Raw genomic sequence first — 19,263 nt, 5'->3', positions numbered from 1 at the left:
TTGATGGTTCCCTTTGCTGTGCAGTCTTTAATTTTGATATAGTCCCGATAGTTTAATTTTGCTTTTGTTTCCCTTGCCAAAGGAGACATATCGAGAAAAAGTTTCTGTGTCTGATACCGAAGAGATTACTGCCTGTGTTTTCTTCAAGAAATTTTATGGCTTCAGATTTCACATATAAGTTTTTAATCCATTTTGAGTTTATTTTTGTGTAAGAAAGTGGTCCAGTTTCATTCTTTTGTATGTTGGTGTCCAATTTTCCCAACATCATTTGTTGAAGATTCTTCTTCTCATTTTATAGTCTTGCCTCTTTTGTTGTAGATTCATTGACCATGTAATTGTGGGTTTATTTCTGGGCTCTCTGTTCTGCTGCATTGATCTGTGTGTCTATTTTTGTCCAGTACCATACTGTTTTGATTACTACAGCTTTGTAGTATACTTGAAATCTGAGATTGTGATACTCCAGTTTTATTATTCTTTTTCAGGATTGATATTTGATATACTTTTGACATTTGATCACATCAATTTGTATCACTATTTATTATCATTTGAGTGATAGGATAATTCAATTGTATTGCATTTAATTTAGCTCCAAAGTAATTTTACTTTGTTATAAGTAATATGCTAAAGTGTTTAAAAATATTTTTTCCACTATTTAATTCATTGTAGGTATGAATGAAAGTTCGTTTTTATCAAAACGTCCTTCTACTTCTGAAGTAAACAGTGTTAATCCAAAAAAGCCGAAGCCCAGTGATGGTATTTCTGGATTAAATTCTTCAGCTGTTTTTCCTTCAGTTAAATCTCTTTCAGTGACATCTCCTCAGGCCATGTCATCAAAAGGTAAATGTGAAAGGTGGCATATAAAAAAGAAATTATAGGGGCACCTAGGTGTCTCAGTCACTTAAGCATCCAACTCTTAATTTCGACTCAGGTGGTGATCTGAAGGCTGTGAAATTGAGCCACATTCAGCTCTGTGCTGGGCATGGAGTCTGCTTAATATTCTATCTTTCTCCCTTTGCACCCCTCTCTGAAATAAAAGAAATTATAGTATTTATACATAAGTTTTAGAAGTTGTAGTAAATTTACAAACTGTTAGCAGTGATTATTTAAAGTTATAAAGTGATAGATTTTGAATTATATGTTTTGAATTTATTTTAGGTACAAATACCTCATCAAATCAATCTAAAAATGGAACACCTTTTCCAAGAGCTTGTCCAAAATGCAATATTCATTTTAATCTTTTGGATCCTTTGAAAAATCACATGAAGGTAAATTTTTTTCAAAATTTAATTTTAAAGACATTTGCAAATCCCCCCAAATATTGATTTATAGTAAATAATGCTTTGTGCAGATATTTAGGCTAAAAAACTTTTCATGGTGGTATTTCCACATAACTTAGGCAAAGGTTTATATTCATAATGATTATTTTCATATAAGATTTAAAAATTTCCTCTGAATCATCAAGTTTTAAGAATTAAGTTTATATAGATTATAATATATGTTTATTGTATTCTAATTTTAAATGAAAATAAGGTATTAATCAGAATACTTTAGTAGATTCGCTATACTTCAAACTTTTTTTTTTAAAGGCATTTTTATAGTTTCTTCAGCTACCTTATTTTTATGTCCATGGTAATATATGCATATCACATTACACAATGAGAATCTGAATTTTACATTTAATTTTCAACACTCAGACTTAAGCCCCAAATGATGGAGCATTTCGTATGTAATAATTATCTTAACTCTGTTCAGATACAGTTTGAGTAATTGTCATAAATTATTTCAGGTTTTTTGTTGGAATATAAAGCTCTTGAAATTAGATTTTAAGAAATTTTCAGAGGCCTCTGGGTGGCTCAGTCTTTTAAACATCTGAATCTTGATTTCCGGCTCTGGTCATGATCTCAGGATGATGAGATCAAGACTGGTGTCAAGCCCAGGGTTGGGTTCCACATCCAGTGTGGAGCTTGTCTCTTCCTCTTCTACCCCTCCTCCTTCTCCCTCTCTAAAAAAAAATTTTTTTTTCAAAGTAGAAATGAAATATGAGGTATAGGTAACATTTCACTTGAAATATTTTAGTATATATTACAGTATCCTACTGTGATCTAAGGAAAGATAACCTGTATTCTCTTTGCATGCCCAGTATGGATGGCAGGAAGGGGGAAAGAGAAAGGAAAAAGTCCACATAGGCTGTATGAAGAAAGAAAGGAAGGAGGGGTGCCTTTGTGGCTCAGAACCCAGTCTGCTTGGGACTCTCTTTTCCTCTTCCTCTGCCCCCCTCTCCACACTCACTTTCTTTTTTTTTTTTTTTTTTTTTTTTTTAATTTTTATTTATTTATGATAGTCACACAGGGAGAGAGAGAGAAAGAGAGAGAGAGAGACAGGCAGAGGGAGAAGCAGGCTCCATGCACCAGGAGCCCGACATGGGATTTGACCCCAGGTCTCCAGGATCGCGCCCTGGGCCAAAGGCAGGCGCCAAACCGCTGCGCCACCCAGGGATCCCCACACTCACTTTCTATCTCTCTCCCTTCTCTTTAAAATAAATAAATTAAAAAAAAAATACATTCCACAGAAAAAGTAGAAAAAAATAAAGGAACTCTCTTAGAATTTCAAATACAATCTCTTTATTCACATACAAAGCTGTATTTGGTCTGTCACTACTTCCAGCTCCCAGAATGTAGTCCCTGATAATTGTACTTTGTGCTTTCTTCTTGTATGAGAATTAACCTGTACAAGGCTTTCACTTTTTTAATCTGTGTGATGTTTTGATGAGATACCTGATTATTTTTATGGTTTACATTTTGGATGGAGAGAAAAAAGAAAGGGCTAAATTCTCTAATTTAATTATTTGAATAGGTAATACAGCGATATTCAAAATAAAAAAGTTTACAAAGGCATACAAATGAAAAATCATAATTGTGTCTCTTATTTACCTGGTTCCCAAAATGACTGTCAAAGAAAATGATTTTTATTAGTTGTTTTTTTTATTTTCCCAATATTCTTTCTGCATTTACAGGTAAAAGGATATGTTCTTGTTTCTTTTCTGTTTTGTATACAGTTTATAGTAAGTTAAATCTCTAAGACATATTTTTGAACTAAATATAATATGAATAATCTACGTGTGCTTATATCATAAAGAGTTGTGACAGAATAGTCACTAGCTCTAGAACAAGTTTAAAGCTGTGTTTTGAACTGCATTCTAGGGACGCCTGGGTGGCTCAGTGGTTGAGAGTCTGCCTCTGGCTCTTGGTGTGACCCCGGGGTCCGGGATTGAGTGTCATATCGGGCTCCCTGTGTGGAGGCTGCTTCTCCTTCTCCCTGTGTCCCTGCCTCGCTCTATCTCTCTCTCTCTCTCTGTCTCTCTCTGTGTCTTTCATGAATAAATAAATGAAATCTTTTAAAAAACTGCATTCTAGTTTATGCATTTTGTGTATCAGTTGGTTTTAGTATGACAACAGTGATATCCATTTTGGAAAAATCTGATTTTTTGATTCTTAGGAAATGAATTTTTGCTGTTATTATAGATAAATAGATGACTATACCACAGAAATAATATTTTCTTTCAGTACAGAATATCTAAAACATAAAGCAAATATCCTGTGATAATAACAATTTATTTATCTGAGACTGTGTCAGACTACTAAGCTTTAAATACATTATTTCATTTAATCTTTAGAAAGTTCTTTGAGATCGACATAATTCCTCATTGTTTTATAGCCAGTTTATTTAAAGACATAACTGGCATTCAAACTTCTAATGGTAAAAACCCAAGTTCTAACAAATTTTTCCTTTTTTAGTGTATAGGTTATATAATTTACATGGAAACTTGAAAATAGGTAAACAATTTCTTAAGATATGGAATTTGGTATTTATCAACCAGATCTAGCATATGAATTGCATTGTTTAGATATCTATATTTTTATTTATTTTGTTGTCTATTTAATCTTACATGGTTTGAGAAATACCACATCCCAATCTGGATCCTATTAATAATTTATTGCAGTTCTGTCTTAAGATTGTTGCTGTTTGCGATATAGATGAATCTCTTATAGTTGTATTGCAAATGTGTCCTTTAGCATTTTTATAAAATGTTCTGTTCTCTTTGTCTTAATGTTAATGACTTTTAGGCTTACAACCCTTGTTTTTTTATGGTTTCCATTTGCCTAGTATATTACTGGTTTATCCTTTTCTTTTCAACCCTTTTGAATCACATCATGCCCCTTGGTTTGAGCAGAGTTGATTTTTCCTTTGTGAGCCTATATGAAAATCTCTTTTGGCAGTTGAGTTAAACTTATTTATATTCGTTGACATGATGATAGGTTTATTTGGTCTTGGTTCTGTCACAATTTTTTATCATCTTTTTTTTTTTTTTTTAAGTCTCACTATTTGGTTGCTTTGTATGTCTGTAGCTTGGGTTTTTAGAGAAGCTGTATTTTTGTTCTCCTGTTTATCCTTCTAATTTTAATGCTAATATAATTCTAGTAGTCTTGTATTCCTTTGGCCGTTCTCTAATATTAAAATTGGTTAAAGTAGCATTAAATTTTCTATTCTTAACCCACCCATTCTTACCTTCTCTTTTCCTACCTGCTTTTAATCAATATTATCTTTCTCTGTGTTTACTTTTGTGCTATTAAAACTGCGTATACCTATACTACTTCATTTGGTAGCTCTAAATGATATTCTTTGATGTACTGCTAGTATATGTGAATCAGTTTGTGAACTTTCTCAACCTTATGTTTATTATCTTTTTATGCCCTTCTAGTTTTTATTTGTTGGTTGTATTATTTTTTCATTGTTAGGGCATAAAACATTTGCATTTGATTTACTTGACATTATTTCTGTATTTGTTTTAATCCTTTTTCACAGTAAATATATTCAGTGTTGATTACCAGTGTGTTTCTCATGGCTTCTTTAGTTATGTCTTACTTGGCTGAAGTTCATCTTCTAGTAATTTCCTCAAGAAGGGCCTTGAAACAGCATTTTTTGAGTTATTTTCATGTTCAAAACAATTGGACTATATTCCATTCTTAAAAGACGGTTTTGCCAGGTATAAAGTAAGTTGGATCCTACTTTGAGGATCTTATTTGTGATGCTTCTGTCTTACAATATTGAATATTGCTTTGAGAAATCTAGGATAAGCCTAAATTATTTTGCCTTTTATAAATGATTTGATCTTTCTGTCTGGCTGTCCATAGGATTCTTTATTTTGGAAGACTGATAATTTTATAATGATCTGACTTGGTGTTGGGTATTTGTTCAATCTTTTCTGATATGTAACATGTTCTTTCTGCTTGTATGATTGTGTTTTCCTTTATTGTAGTGGAGTTTTCTTGATTCATATTTTAAAATATTAATCCACACAATTGTTTTGTCTTTTGAGAGAGGGGAGAATGTTGTCCAGTATGCATTCATTTGATGTCCTTTGTGTGACACATCTATCATTTTCTTTCTAATCCTTTTAACACTTAAGTTTTTTAAAGTTCCCTTTCTCATTATCATCCTCTCCTTCACTTTATTTTCTAATGCCTGTTCACTACTGTTCTCCTTTCTTTTTTTCTTTTTTTCTTTTATTGCTGTTATCCTTTCTAATTTGTCTTTATCTCTCTGATTTCTCTACTTTTCCCTCGATTTTGCCATTCCTTTTTTGTCTTGTCATCTCTTCTTACTTTGTGATTTTCCAAATAGACACAATTACTTCATTAAGTTTTTAAAATTTGTAGCAAATATTTTGGTCACTGTTTTCATCTACAACTGCTTCATGGTGTTTTTGTCAGAATTTTACATTTTCCTCCTTTTATCCTAAAGTATTTTTGTTTAGATGAAAGTTTTAATCATAGTAAAGAATAAGTTGGATTTTCTTGGGCTAGCTCTTTTGTACAAGCCTCCTTTTAGGAAGTGTAGGTTGCCAGGATAATCTCACATCCTGCTAACTAGCTTATATAACTCTTTGCTGGGCAGGTGGCTTCCTGCAAATGTGACTTTTGTGTCTGATTTTATACGTAGCATTGCCTTATCTGCTTCTCTGTACCAAATGAAGTCTGGGGACTTCTGCCATCCTTCTGCACCTGTTTTTGTAAACAAAGTATATAGCTTTGCAGTTTAGGATGTGTCTTTCACCTTTAGAATGCAAATTTTTGCTGACACTTTCTAAGATGTTACTGTTGGGTCCTTTTGACTTCTCTGATCTACTTCCAGCTACATGTCTTCTCTCTGATCTTGGCTGCTTTGGGTAGTGCTCATATGTTGTAGAGTCTGTGGATTTTATCTGGCTCTTAGTTTCAATGAAAATAAAATTTTTAGAATTTGGTTGTTGTGGCTTTGGAAGAGTCCCAGGAGAAGAGGAAAATGTTGACTTATGTAGGATGATAATATGGGAACTTCTATTTTACTACTTAAAAATAGCATCCCACCTTCTTTGTTCTAAAAAAGTCTAACCTAAATTTTTAGGTGCTAATAAAGCAATAGGACATGGTTTCTCTACTGGGAGGAGTGAATATGAAAATGGGGTTTAGCTGGTAATTGCTATTTGTCTAATTACAGTATATAGCATTATTTAATATTTGCAAAATGGTTATCTCAGGAAAATAAGGAATAACCCAGGGCTACAGTGAAAAGCTAGAACCAAAAGAGTTTTAGGATTAAATAAAAGATGACCAGTAGGTTTTGAACCGTAGCTCAATGTGCCATCCATAGCTTTCTCTATCCTCCTACAAAACCTTCAGTCTAAGCCTAGTTGTCATTTCTTAAGTTGCTTTCTTGCCTTTTGGCTATTTTCTTTGAGATTCTGCGTTTCTCTCAACTACTAAGTTTCCTGAATTATGTTGTCCTTCTTGGTTTTCAGTGGTTTATCATTCATCTGTCTTATAGGGATTTGAAACATTGCTTAAAAGATACTGTGAATAATAGCATTGTGTGTCAACTATACTCAAAAAAAAAAAAAAAGAGGGACGCCCGGTCCGTGGCTCAGCAGTTGAGTGTCTGCCTTTAGCCCAGGGCATGATCCCGGAGTCCCGTGATCGAGTCCCACAGTGGGCTCCCTGCAGGGAGCCTGCTTCTCCCTCTGCCTATGTCTCTGCCTCTCTCTCTATGTCTCTCATGAATAAATAAATAAAAATCTTTAAAAAAAAAAAGAAAGAAAAGGATACTTTGAGATTTGTATATTTATTTTTAAAACCTGTTCCTATCTTTTTTATTTTAAAAAAAGAAAATGAAAAAACAGCAAGAAGTTGATCATCTGTTATGTGTATTATAATTTATGAGCATTTAAGGTAACTTTAACTTTTATACATGTACCAAATTAGATGTTTCTGAAAAATATAGCCTTGCAGCACACTCTGCTATGGACTGCTTAGATTATTTTGTAGATTTCAGAAAAGAATCCAAGTCTCAAATATGACTCAATAACTTCTACAGTTTGAAAACCAGATTTAATGTTTGAATATATGTGATTGTTCACATTTCTAAAAGGGACACTTACATCATTTTTGTGCATTATAATTTTTCTCATTGCTGTTTGAGATAACTTCTATGGTAAAATTGCAGATAAGGTCAGGGATTTTGTCTATCAAAATGATACTACTGATATACATCATTTGTAGTAAGACATGTATTTTGAGTTATTTTTCTGATAGTGTTGATGGATTTACTCTGAACCATACTTTTCTCCACTTATCCTTAGAGTCAAAACCAGTATGTTTTAAAAGGAACTTAGCCTTATAATAGTCCTTAGAAATAGTTGACTTTCCTAAGGTTGAGCTTTTAAATATTACATGTGTCCTAAGAAATATCTAGAAACATATAGAGCAAAACCTTTCTCATTTCCCTCTTTTTGTTATAGTTTCATTTCAACTTTATTCTGCATGGTTGACCTCAGAGGATAATGTAGTCTAGGGATCTAATATATTTATCCTAATTTAGCTTATTGATGCAACCTTAACTCCCAAACACAAATTATGTCACTATTTGTGGGCCCATTTTAATTAGTATTTTTTACCATTTTAATTAGTATTTTTTCCCCTTTCTTTTAGATCTAGTTTAGATTTTTACCTTAGTGTTATTTCCTTAAAGATTTCCAAATTGACAAGTGAACAAACTAAAAGCAGCTGAAATGTTAAAGGTCTGTCTTGGATCAAAGACCTAGCTTCCCATGTGATACAGAACATTTTACCAATGATCAAATATTTTGTTGTGGCAAGAGAGGACATGGATATTATCTGAGAAATGGAAGAGAGTTCTGTTAGAGTTTCAAACTATTTAATGGTGTTACATATTTAGGAAGAGTTTAAGCCAGTTGGTATATGTTGTAAAAGAATTACCTGGGTGTCTTGTTGAAAAAGATTTCTGGGTGCTGTATTGAGATACATTGTGGTTATGGGTCTGAAGTGGGCCCAGGAATTAGCATTTTGACAAGTATTTCTGGTTTTTCTAGTGCAGGTCTTCTTTGGACTGGCCTTTTTTTTTTAATATTTTATTTATTTATTCATGAGAGAGAGAAAGGCAGAGACAGGCAGAGGGAGAAGCAGGCTCCATGCAGGGAGCCCGACGTGGGACCCGATCCCGGGTCTCCAGGATCACACCCTGGGCTGCAGGCGGCACTAAACCGCTGCGCCACCAGCGCTACCCTTTGAGAAGAAAAACTTTGAGAAGAAAAACTACCTTAGAGAAATTCTTCAGCTGAAAATTATGTACCATAAATGAATTAGTTATATCTTACTGAAAAAAAAAAAGAGCTCATGTATGAAAGTATTCCACTTTAGAACCAGTTTATGTGACATCTTGACTTTATTCATGAGGAACTAAATTTCTCCTTTAAATATTTAAGCATTCTAGATTTCAAGGTGTAAGTGTAGAATTTTTCAAGATATTACTAATTCCCCCCCCCCCCACCCAAACACACACACACATACGTTTTCTAGCACCTTGTGTCTGGGCAATGGCAAGTTGTGCTCAATTTTTAGTTCTAACTAGATATTCTGAAATTTCGTTTTTCACCTGATAATTAAACATATACATTATGACATGTAAAACTACATTTCCTTTCTGTGCTCTATCTTGACATGGATGTGAAATGAATAGATTTTAGTTCAGTTAAACATTTAAGTTATTATTCAGTAATTATGTCTGAAAAGATAAATTGCAAGGAAAAACTTGTTAGATCAATAGCCAAATCCTAGTTCTAAGATTATTCTTTAAAAAATTTTTGTGGTGTTCTTAAGATGATAGGTGTATATTGTTATTTAGAGTGTGAGTGTGTACCACAAACTTTTGGATTAATATTTTTCCAGACATACTACCAAGCATAGTTTTACATGGTCTGACTTTAGCTGTAAACATAGAATTATTTTGTTGGTATCCAATTTTTTAAGAGATAAATAAGACTTCTGTTTTTTCTCTTTCAGTACTGTTGTCCAGACATGATAAATAACTTTTTAGGACTGGCTAAAACAGAATTTTCAAGTACAGTAAATAAAAATAAGACTGTTGACTCAGAGAAAGGAAAATTGATTATGTTAGTTAATGACTTTTATTATGGAAAACATGAAGGAGATGTCCAGGAAGAACAGAAGACTCACACAACTTTTAAATGCTTCAGTTGCTTGAAAATTCTTAAAAATAATATTAGGTATGTAAATACTTATTTTTATTTCTGTTTGAAAATTGGATAAATGTTGTATCTTTATTTTGTATTTTTCTTTGCCATTCGGGATAAACAATTTTAATACTTTCTACTAAGGACAAAGGCAGACTGTCCTGTTGAAAAACTGTTCTTTCTTGTAATTAAGAGTTGATTCTTGAATATAGTTTTATTTCTCTAAGATAACTTAAGAAAGGACAAACTTTATTTCAAATAAGGCAAAATTAACTAATTCTCCTACATTATCACATTTAAGAATTTTCATGAAATCATTTTCATTTTTAGCTGCATTTGAATTTTTTCTTCATTTCATAAGAAGAACCACTTTAGTAAGTCCAGTTTGACCTCCTCCATACTTATTTATTTAATGCTCAGGTCTTTTAATTCAGATTTATAAATTTTAGAACAGTTACCTTGCAGGAAAAGTGATACTCTTTAGAGAAGTACCAGTTCTAGGAAACATTTCTGCTTTGGTTTTAAAATTTAACCCCTTTAAAAATTAGAAATTTAATTTCTGGTGGAATTTTGAATTTTATACATCTGTGTTTTAAATTTCAGGAACTTTGTGATCTTTGAGTTACATATTAGTAGGTGTCATCCTATAAATGAGTATGTAACAAGAACAGAGTAACAAGACATATTGATTGATATTTTTATTGGTTATGTAGGTTGGTATTTATATTAGTTAAGGTTGTTTTTACCCCCATTTTATTATAAAAATGTTCAGACATTGAGCAAAGTTTTAAAAAATTTACATGCTTATCACCTTGATTCTACCACTAACATTTTACTATGCTTGCTTCATCATATAATCTGTTCATTTTTCCTTCAAACTATTTTTGTTCTTATGCATTTCAAAGTAAGTTGCAGACATCAGTATACTTTCCTTAGATGAGGGTGTTGTGTGTGTGTTTGTACAAACATACATATATATGCCTTTTTATATTTACCCTTGATAACTTTGTAAATAGCATTCTTAGGCACCTGTAGGTTACTTCTGGACCCAGTATATAGTCCATTTTCCTGTGAGTTCTTGGGTCCAAAAAGAAGAATATAGGAAAACCCTGAAATACATTGTGATATACCTCTATAACAATTATTAAAGCTTTGTTTATTGTGGTGCTTTATAGTTTCCGAATTCTTTCACATGTTATTTCATGTGAGTCTTCACATTTCTTTATCTCCTTTAATTAAACTTTAACAGGCATCAGTAGTTAATAGTTTGTTAGAAGGAATATTGTACTTTGTGGTATAAAACTGAAACAATATTACAGTAGAACTCTGTCATCTATTTCCATATTATTACCATTTTAATAGCAAAATATACCAGAAAAATCATGTTAGTAAACAGGATGAAAGCATAGAAATATGTTTCACTGACTTATTAGTTCCTTGATATGCTTAAATATTATGTGTATATTAGAAGTTATTCAACAATAGCTTTTGGCTTTTCCTTTGAGATTAGCCCACTTAATATTAAACACATAAAAATTAAAAATTCCTTTTTTTGTTATTGTTTCAGAAAACTACTTAACATATTTTTAGAATACTTGAATATTTCAGACTTTAAAGCAAACAACATTTATAACAGCCAGGAATTGAGCACTTTTTGAAATACTGATTGTTTAGGAAACATAACCTTAATCGTAAATACTTTGTAGTCAAAGAAGTTATGTATGTTATATATGTTAAATAATATTTTATCTTAACAGTAAAAACTGGGGAGACAAATTGATGTTTGCAGAGAATGGTAGGGAAAACTGATAGCTATAGATTTTTACTCTTTGCCTTGTCAATATATTGTGATATGATATTTTTTGATATTTTTTTTTCTACAGTGTCACCAAAAACAGTTAGGTTTATTTTATTCTGCAAACATCCTTGTAAGAAGTTTGCTTTTACGTATCCCTCATTTCCATCCATTAGTTTAAGTAGTCTGACTTCCCAGTAGGGGCTCATATAATAATTTTGAGAAAGCTTGCTAGTTAAGAGACTATTTTATATAGATACACTTTAATTGCTTAAAGTTGTGAGCTAAAAGTTTAATGGCTCATGACCTTTACTTTTCCTAGCCAAGACTAGGATTTTCTCTAGGTGTTTGTAGAGCTGGTATTAAAACCAAGGGAGAAAAAAAAAAAAAAAAATAAAACCAAGGGAGGACAAAAAGATATTTCAAAGTGTGCCATAACCTGTTCAAGGGAAGTACTGTTTTGGAGATGTGAAAAAGAGATAAATGTTATGGCCTTCATGGTGACTGCTATCCAAATTAATGACATTATCACTTATTTTCAAGATTCTTTCCTTTACAGGCTCAAATGAATAATTGTTAATAGTTGACCCAGACTAAAAATTGTTACAACTTTACTTTCAAATTCAGCAAAAAGCTTCAGTAAGCTCTTTTAAATAGGTATTCCCATTTATATTGCACCCTTTGCTGTTGAAGGTCATAGTTCCTGCTCATAAGAAGCCTTTTAGGGAAGCTGAAATTGCAGAATGTAAAACTGAAAAATGGACGTTGCCTACAAAGGGCACAGTCTGCAAGTTAAAATGAACAGTCTGTGCTAACAGTAAACCAGTATCATTAAATAAAACAAAAGGTTCTTGTAATTGTAGGCATTAAAATTGCTATTACATGCATTTAGAAACCAAGACACAAGTAAAAATACCAGTAATTTGTCTTTTAAACAGCTGGAATCTATTGTATATCTTCACAGCCTTAAAAGATTTCTCTCTTGACTGTAGTTGCTTTTGGTAGTAGGGTTTCCTTCCTTTCAACTATTTTATTTAAAAATGTAAACAGTATTCATGTATGGAAAAAAGCCTGCTTTTTAAAAATCTTTAAAAAAACATTTTAATAATCTGAAATGATTAAGAATTTGAGCAAATTAGTGATATTTCAGATTAATTACAGTGATGAATTCTTTTAAAACAAAGATGAAAAGCAAAGATGTTCATTTAGCCACTTAATGAGGGCAGTTATTTAAAACACACAGTTTTCTAGAGGACTTTAAGGCTTTTGAGATTTTATTTTGAATAATATATACTTTTAGATTCAGATACTTATTTGTTAGATTTTTGTTTTTAAATCTGAATTTTTGCACCTGTTGACAATCATTTATAGGTTTATGAACCACATGAAACACCATTTGGAACTTGAGAAGCAGAGCAGTGAGAGCTGGGAAAACCACACCACCTGCCAGCACTGCTACCGTCAGTTTCCCACACCATTTCAACTGCAGTGTCACATTGAGAGCACACATACACCCCATGAATTTTCCAGTAAGTTACAATTCTGCTTAGGTATTGGATATTATCAACGTTGACAACGTAAACTCTAAGAAAACCTAAAGAAGCTTGTTAGAAAAATAAGACAGAAAAAGACTTTGGAATTTGGGGGCAGAATTGGAAAAGTTTTAAGTTATCTAAATTGTTAAAACTGGTTAAAGTTCCTCTTATAAGTAATTCATTAAAGTAAATAACCTGTGCATTATATGTGGGGAACTAAATTAACAACCTCAGATCATAGCTTTCAAATATGAAATTAATGCCTTTCATTTAAACTTGAATAAGAAAAGTAGGATTCTAGTTAAAAATCACAGATATTAGAGCTTGATAGCTTGAATTCAAATCCCAGGTCTCCCTCTTTATACAGCTATGTGACCTCAGGCAAGTTACTTAATATTTGAATAATAGGGATAATAGAAATACCTACTTCATAATGCTGTTATGGGAATTAAATGAGCTAATGTAAGTAAAATACTTAGAACTGTGTTTGGCACACAGTTAAAAACTGTATAACTATTGTCAGTCCCCACCAATACTATAGTTATTATTGTTGATACAAATATATAAAATGAATTTTACACATGTATATCTGTTTTTGTTTGCCTGGTGAGGTTACCTTGTTTTTAATTGAAGTGTAAATGACATATAGATTCAGGTATACAACATAATGATTTGATATGTGTGTATGTATGTGTGTGAATCTTAAAATGGTATAATGTCTTTTTTCCCTCCTCGCTTTTAGCCATTTGCAAAATATGTGAATTATCATTTGAAACAGAGCATATTCTTTTGCAACATATGAAGGACAACCATAAGCCTGGTGAAATGCCATATATTTGCCAGGTATACATATATTTTATTGTGTACTTAGTGTTTGGTTTGTTTGTTTTCTGTTGTTTTGATTATAAGATTTAAACCTACTGGACCAGGTGTCAGGAAATCTTTTCTGTAAAGCACAGATAGAAATAAATATTCAGTCTTTGAGGGTCATACAGTCTGTGTTGCAAATAATCAACTTTGCCATTATAGCACAAAGGCAGCCATAGACAGTAAGTAGATGAATGTGATCAGGCTGTGTTAATTTACTTAAAATTTATCTATGGACACTGGAATCTGAATTTCACATAATTTTAATGAGCCACAAAATATATCTTTTTATTTTCCTAACTCTTTAGATAAAATTGGTTACTAAAATTAAAATTCTTCTTGTAAACTATTAATAAAAATAACTTTGGCTTAACTCATGTGTTATATGTGCAGTCAACAGAGTTGAAATTGGCCCATAGGCCATTTTAAACCAACTCCCAATTGGACAAAGAAAAGCCTGTGGCCAAAAGACAAGCATAGGGACTTATTTTACCATATAGGGAAGAATGTAGGCATACAAAGGAAGTATGAGATGCTTTTAGTTATGGAGAACTCTACGAAATGCTTTGTGATTAGCATTTTTTTCAGAATTTGAAGAAGAAATAGAAAAGAAGGTAAAAATACATTGCCAATCCATAGCCTGGAGGCCATTTATAATCTAAAAGGAAGGTGCTGTTTTATGTAGCAGGAAAAAAAACTTTATAGGACAAGAGGTGTTAAAGAATGAAAATTCGAGTCAAGTTGGGGGTGATAAAAAGATCTTATTAAAAAGAAGGGAACTTAGTTATGTTTTGGGAACTGTCCCTAAACTTTGATAGATAACTTTTCTGTCTCAGAAGATTATCTTTTGGTGCTTGCATTAATGGGATTCTTGGTTATGCAGGTATTAGAGCTGAATGAGTAGCAGCTGATGTTCTTCTAAACAAATGACCTATGATTGTTACTTTGTAATTGCATATCATTATATATTTTCAAGTTAAACTAAACCTTCTTTATTTGTAGGTCTGCAATTATAGATCATCTTCATTTTCTGATGTAGAAACTCATTTTAGAACATCCCATGAAAACACTAAGAACTTGCTATGTCCATTTTGCCTCAAAGTTATTAAAATTGCTACACCCTACATGCATCATTATATGAAGCATCAGGTGAGATTTATCAGTTCTTCTTTGATCATGTTGTTTTAGCAAAAAGACAGATTATTACTTAGAACATTGGTTAGATTTGTTCTGCAAGGGAAGCAAGATTTTCCAAATGACTTGGTTAATTTGCAGTTTATGCTGAATTACTTGTAAAACTAACTTCTTTTTTCTTGCTTCCTTTCTGGTGATGTTGTGGCTCATAAGTGAAAATTCTGAAAGATAGCCAGAAATAGGAAACCTAGGATTGAAGAGAAAAAGGGAAGATGACTGGAATATCCATAAGATTGGTGGCTATTTCAGGATCCAAGAGTGGATATGGGAATGATTTTGAAGGTAGTTATCAGGGTAAGGGTGAGTTGAACTAAGAAAAGTGTGAGGACTCATAATCTTGTTTCTTTTTTTACCCCATCCTTCCACTTTTAGCCTCATTATTATGAGAATACATGGTATTAACATTGACCAGAAGTGGTCTTTTATAGCTGCCAGTGATAAAGGAAACAGTAATGACACTTACAGTTTGGTATATGAACTCTGCCAAAGAACTATATTTAGGTCATTATTTGTCTTGTGAATGAATTCTGCTAGTTCTGCTATATAATTTTTGGGATCCAGTTTTAGCACTTAATACCCTTCTCGTGAATTCAGATATTATGCTTACTGGTTTTATTATTACCGGTGTAAAATATATATACATATTATATATACATACATACATCACATCTTCTTTATCCAAGTGAATTTAGTATCTCCTGTTGTGATTGGGATGATACTCATCTTTGAGAAGTCTGGCAAGATCTTTCTGTTCTAGGTTTACCCAACTGTGTTCCATCAGGTGTTATTAGATGTTTCCTTCCACATTGTTACTGGTAAATAAATTTAGTAAATGCCTAGGTTTACAATATCAAACAGTTTTTTTTTTTTAAAAAAGATTTTATTTATTTATTCATGAGAGAGAGAGAGAGGCAGAGACACAGGCAGAGGGAGAAGCAGGCTCCATGCAGGGAGCCCGATGTGGGACTTGATCCGGGGGTTTCCAGGATCACGCCCTGCCCCAAAGGCAGGCACTAAAGCGCTGAGCCACCCAGGGATCCCAGTTTGGTTTGTTTTTGAAAACAGGGCTTCTCTGAACTTTTAATATGCTAACGAACATGGTGAATCTCCAAGCCAGTATAGTACTTATTAGTCCCCAAACTTTTTTGGCCATTGAGCCCTTTATTTGCACAATACATATTAACATTTTTTGAGGACTAGAGTTTTAGAAACACTATTCTTGGTATTCTTTATTTCATCTTTGACCTTAAATCTGAATGAGAGAATGAGATATAAAACAGTAGTGCTATTTTTTTAGTCTTTTTTTTTTTTTTTTTTTAATTTTTATTTATTTATGATAGTCACAGAGAGAGAGAGAGAGGCAGAGACACAGGCAGAGGGAGAAGCAGACTCCATGCACCGGGAGCCTGACGTGGGATTCGATCCCGGGTCTCCAGGATCGCGCCCTGGGCCAAAGGCAGGCGCTAAACCACTGCGCCACCCAGGGATCCCTAGTCTTTTTTTTTTTAAAGATTTTATTTATCATCACACACACACACACACACACACACACACACACACACAGTGGCAGAGACACAGGCAGAGAGAGAAGCAGGCTCCATGCAGGGAGCCTGACATGGGATTCGATCCCAGGTCTCCAGGGTCAGGCCCTGGGCTGAAGGCGGCACTAAGCCGCTGAGCCATGCAGGTTGCCCAGGAGTCTTTTTTTTTTTTTTTAAGATTTTTTATTTATTTATTTATGATAGACAGAGAGAGAGAGAGAGAGAGAGGCAGAGACACAGGCAGAGGGAGAAGCAGGCTCCATGCCGGGAGCCCTATGTGGGACTCCATCCCGGGACTCCAGGATCATGCCCTGGGCCAAAGGCAGGTGCTAAACAGCTGAGCCACCCAGGGATCCCCCTGCCCGGGAGTCTTTTAACATAATTTTTCCCACACACTTTCCTAAGCTCCAGAAGGAGATGGAGACACAAGAAAAATGATAATTATGAAAGAGATGTGTGGACCCACTATGTGGGCTTTGTGATTTGTAAGGTTTTTATATACTGAGTTTTATGTCTTGTCTTGCCATTTTGGCTCAATATTCTTTTGTTTATATGGGATACTTAGGCAGTCAGCAGTTAAGAGGGGGAATCTATTAATAAGAATCATCATCATCTTTTAAGGTATTTACAACATCCATAATTATTTACGAAGACTGGAACACCCTAGCTAAGTAGGACTATAAACTTGTAATTGAGATGACATCATTAGTGTGATATTAGACAATAAGAATTGTTGGCTTTTGTAAACAGGCACATTTTATTGTCTTCAAAGACTTTGTAACTTTTTTTTAAAGAATATGTATTAAGTCACAGGAGATTTTAGAGCTAACAATCCAGTTTGTATGACTTTTAAGAAATAATAAAAGTGGTTTCAGATATGTTAAATATGCTCATTAGGGGATCCCTGGGTGGCTCAATGGTTTGGTGCCTCCCTTTGGCCCAGGGCGCGATCCTGGAGTCCTGGGATCGGGTCCCGCGTCGGGCTCCTGGCATGGAGCCTGCTTCTCCCTCCTCTTGTGTCTCTGCCTCTCTCTCTCTCTCTCTCTATGTCTATCATAAATAATAAATAAATAAATATTAAAAATAAATAAATAAATATGCTCATTAAATCTTTAATAAAAACATTAAACAGTTAACATAGGTAGTCAGTTACCTTATGGCAGCAGCAGGTGCTTTATAAGCATTGTCATCTTTAATCTTCACAATCACCATATGTATATTATTATTTTTAACTTTTAGATGAGGAAACAAAATTTTAGAGAAAGTAACTTGCTCAGTGTCCTATTACCTAATAAAAAGCAGAATTAAAATTTGACTTCAGAGCCCAGGCTTTTACTGCTTTACCACAGAACCAGATTTCACATTGGCATTAGGTCTAAGGGCAGAAATTACATATAGTCAGAATTCCTCTTAATCTCTCAAATCTCCCAAACAGTTCAGTATGTGTATCAAAAAAGTTCAACACAGGTAATTATTTCTCTACCCTTGGAATAAGTCACTATTTTCTTTGATTGAACATGATGTATTTAAAAATGTATTGTTTCTTTATCACTCTTATCACCTTGAAATGCGTTCATACACAAGAGACATGTATAAGACTTGTGTCCAACTAAGAGAATAGTAGATTAATGTATTCTATGTCATGACTCTGGACAAATGTTCATTGAATGGAATGACAGATGTTTTGAACTAGTTAAATTGTACCTACTTCACATATGCATCTTCTCTGTCAGTCTCTTGCTTTTTGCCTCACAATCCAATTATTTAACAAATATTTATTGGATGCTTTACTATGTGCCAGGGGCTATTTTGGGTATTACATAAGAATGAACAAAACAAAGTTTGTGCCTTCTGGAATTTGAATTATAGTAGAGAAAGATAAATATATATGTGTGTTTATGTTTGAATGTATATGCGTGCTAGCTAGTGATAGTACTGTGGAAGGAAAATGTGAAGGATAAAGAGTGCCAGGGAGGTATTGGGAGTGGAGGAATGGTTATTATTATGTATGTAGTGTGGTAAAACATGAGCCTTTTTTAAAAAAGATTTTATTTATTTATTCATAAGAGACACACACACACACAGAGAGAGAGAGAGAGAGAGAGAGAGAGGCAGAGATAGGCAGAGGGAGAAGCAGGCTCCATGCAGGGAGCCTGATGTGGGACTCGATCCTGGGACTCCAGCATCATGTCCTGAGCCAAAGGCAGGCGCTAAACCACTGAGCCACCCAGGGCATCCCAAAACATGAGCCTTTTTGAAGGAAATAAAGGAATAAGCCATGTGGAAATCTGGGAAAGGAAATATTATGTAGGCATTGAAGTGAATGTATACATGAGACACTCAAAGAACAGTGAAGAGGCCAGTTGTGGCTAGAGCAGAGTAAACTAATAAGAGGAAAAGAAGTAGGGGATAAGCTTGTAGCAATAGAATGCAGTCCAGTTCATGTAGAGCTTTGTAAACCAGACACCGGACTTTGGAAAACCTTTGGAGCATTTAGGTTTGTGAACAATCTGCTGTGTTTTAAGATCATTGGAGAATAGACAAAAGGGAGGAAAGAGCATGATAGGAAGAAGATGAAAGTCCAGGTGAGTGGCTTGGACTAGTATGGCAGCAGTGGTTAGAGGTAATGAGGAGTGGAAAGATTATGAAAGTGTTTGAAGGTAGAGCTGACAGGTGGGATATGGGTTGTTGTGTGAGTGAGTTAACCAAGTTTTTGTCCTAACCATTTGCAAGAATGGAATTTTC

The 19,263-nt window shown here is 33.6% G+C and overlaps 1 protein-coding gene across 20 annotated transcripts in view; it reads left to right on the top strand.

Moving 5' to 3' along the window:
* ZNF280D (zinc finger protein 280D) overlaps positions 1–19,263 on the top strand; it is a 301,506-nt gene that overhangs the window by 220,213 nt on the left and 62,030 nt on the right. For all 20 annotated transcript variants that reach the window (XR_013370328.1, XR_013370329.1, XR_013370332.1 and 17 more), the window contains 6 exons: positions 667–837; positions 1,156–1,265; positions 9,396–9,619; positions 12,753–12,910; positions 13,659–13,759; positions 14,786–14,932. Coding sequence is in view for 15 of the 20 variants with exons in the window: in XM_077881215.1 (XP_077737341.1) it covers positions 667–837; positions 1,156–1,265; positions 9,396–9,619; positions 12,753–12,910; positions 13,659–13,759; positions 14,786–14,932 (911 nt within the window). In the remaining 5 variants the exon portion in view is untranslated. The remainder of the gene's footprint in view (positions 1–666; positions 838–1,155; positions 1,266–9,395; positions 9,620–12,752; positions 12,911–13,658; positions 13,760–14,785; positions 14,933–19,263) is intronic.

The sequence above is a fragment of the Canis aureus genome, chromosome 32 (genome assembly GCF_053574225.1).
Source record: "Canis aureus isolate CA01 chromosome 32, VMU_Caureus_v.1.0, whole genome shotgun sequence".
NCBI lineage: Eukaryota > Metazoa > Chordata > Mammalia > Carnivora > Canidae > Canis > Canis aureus.
Note: the sequence above shows the minus strand (reverse complement) of the source record. Positions and strands in the feature narration are given on the sequence as shown.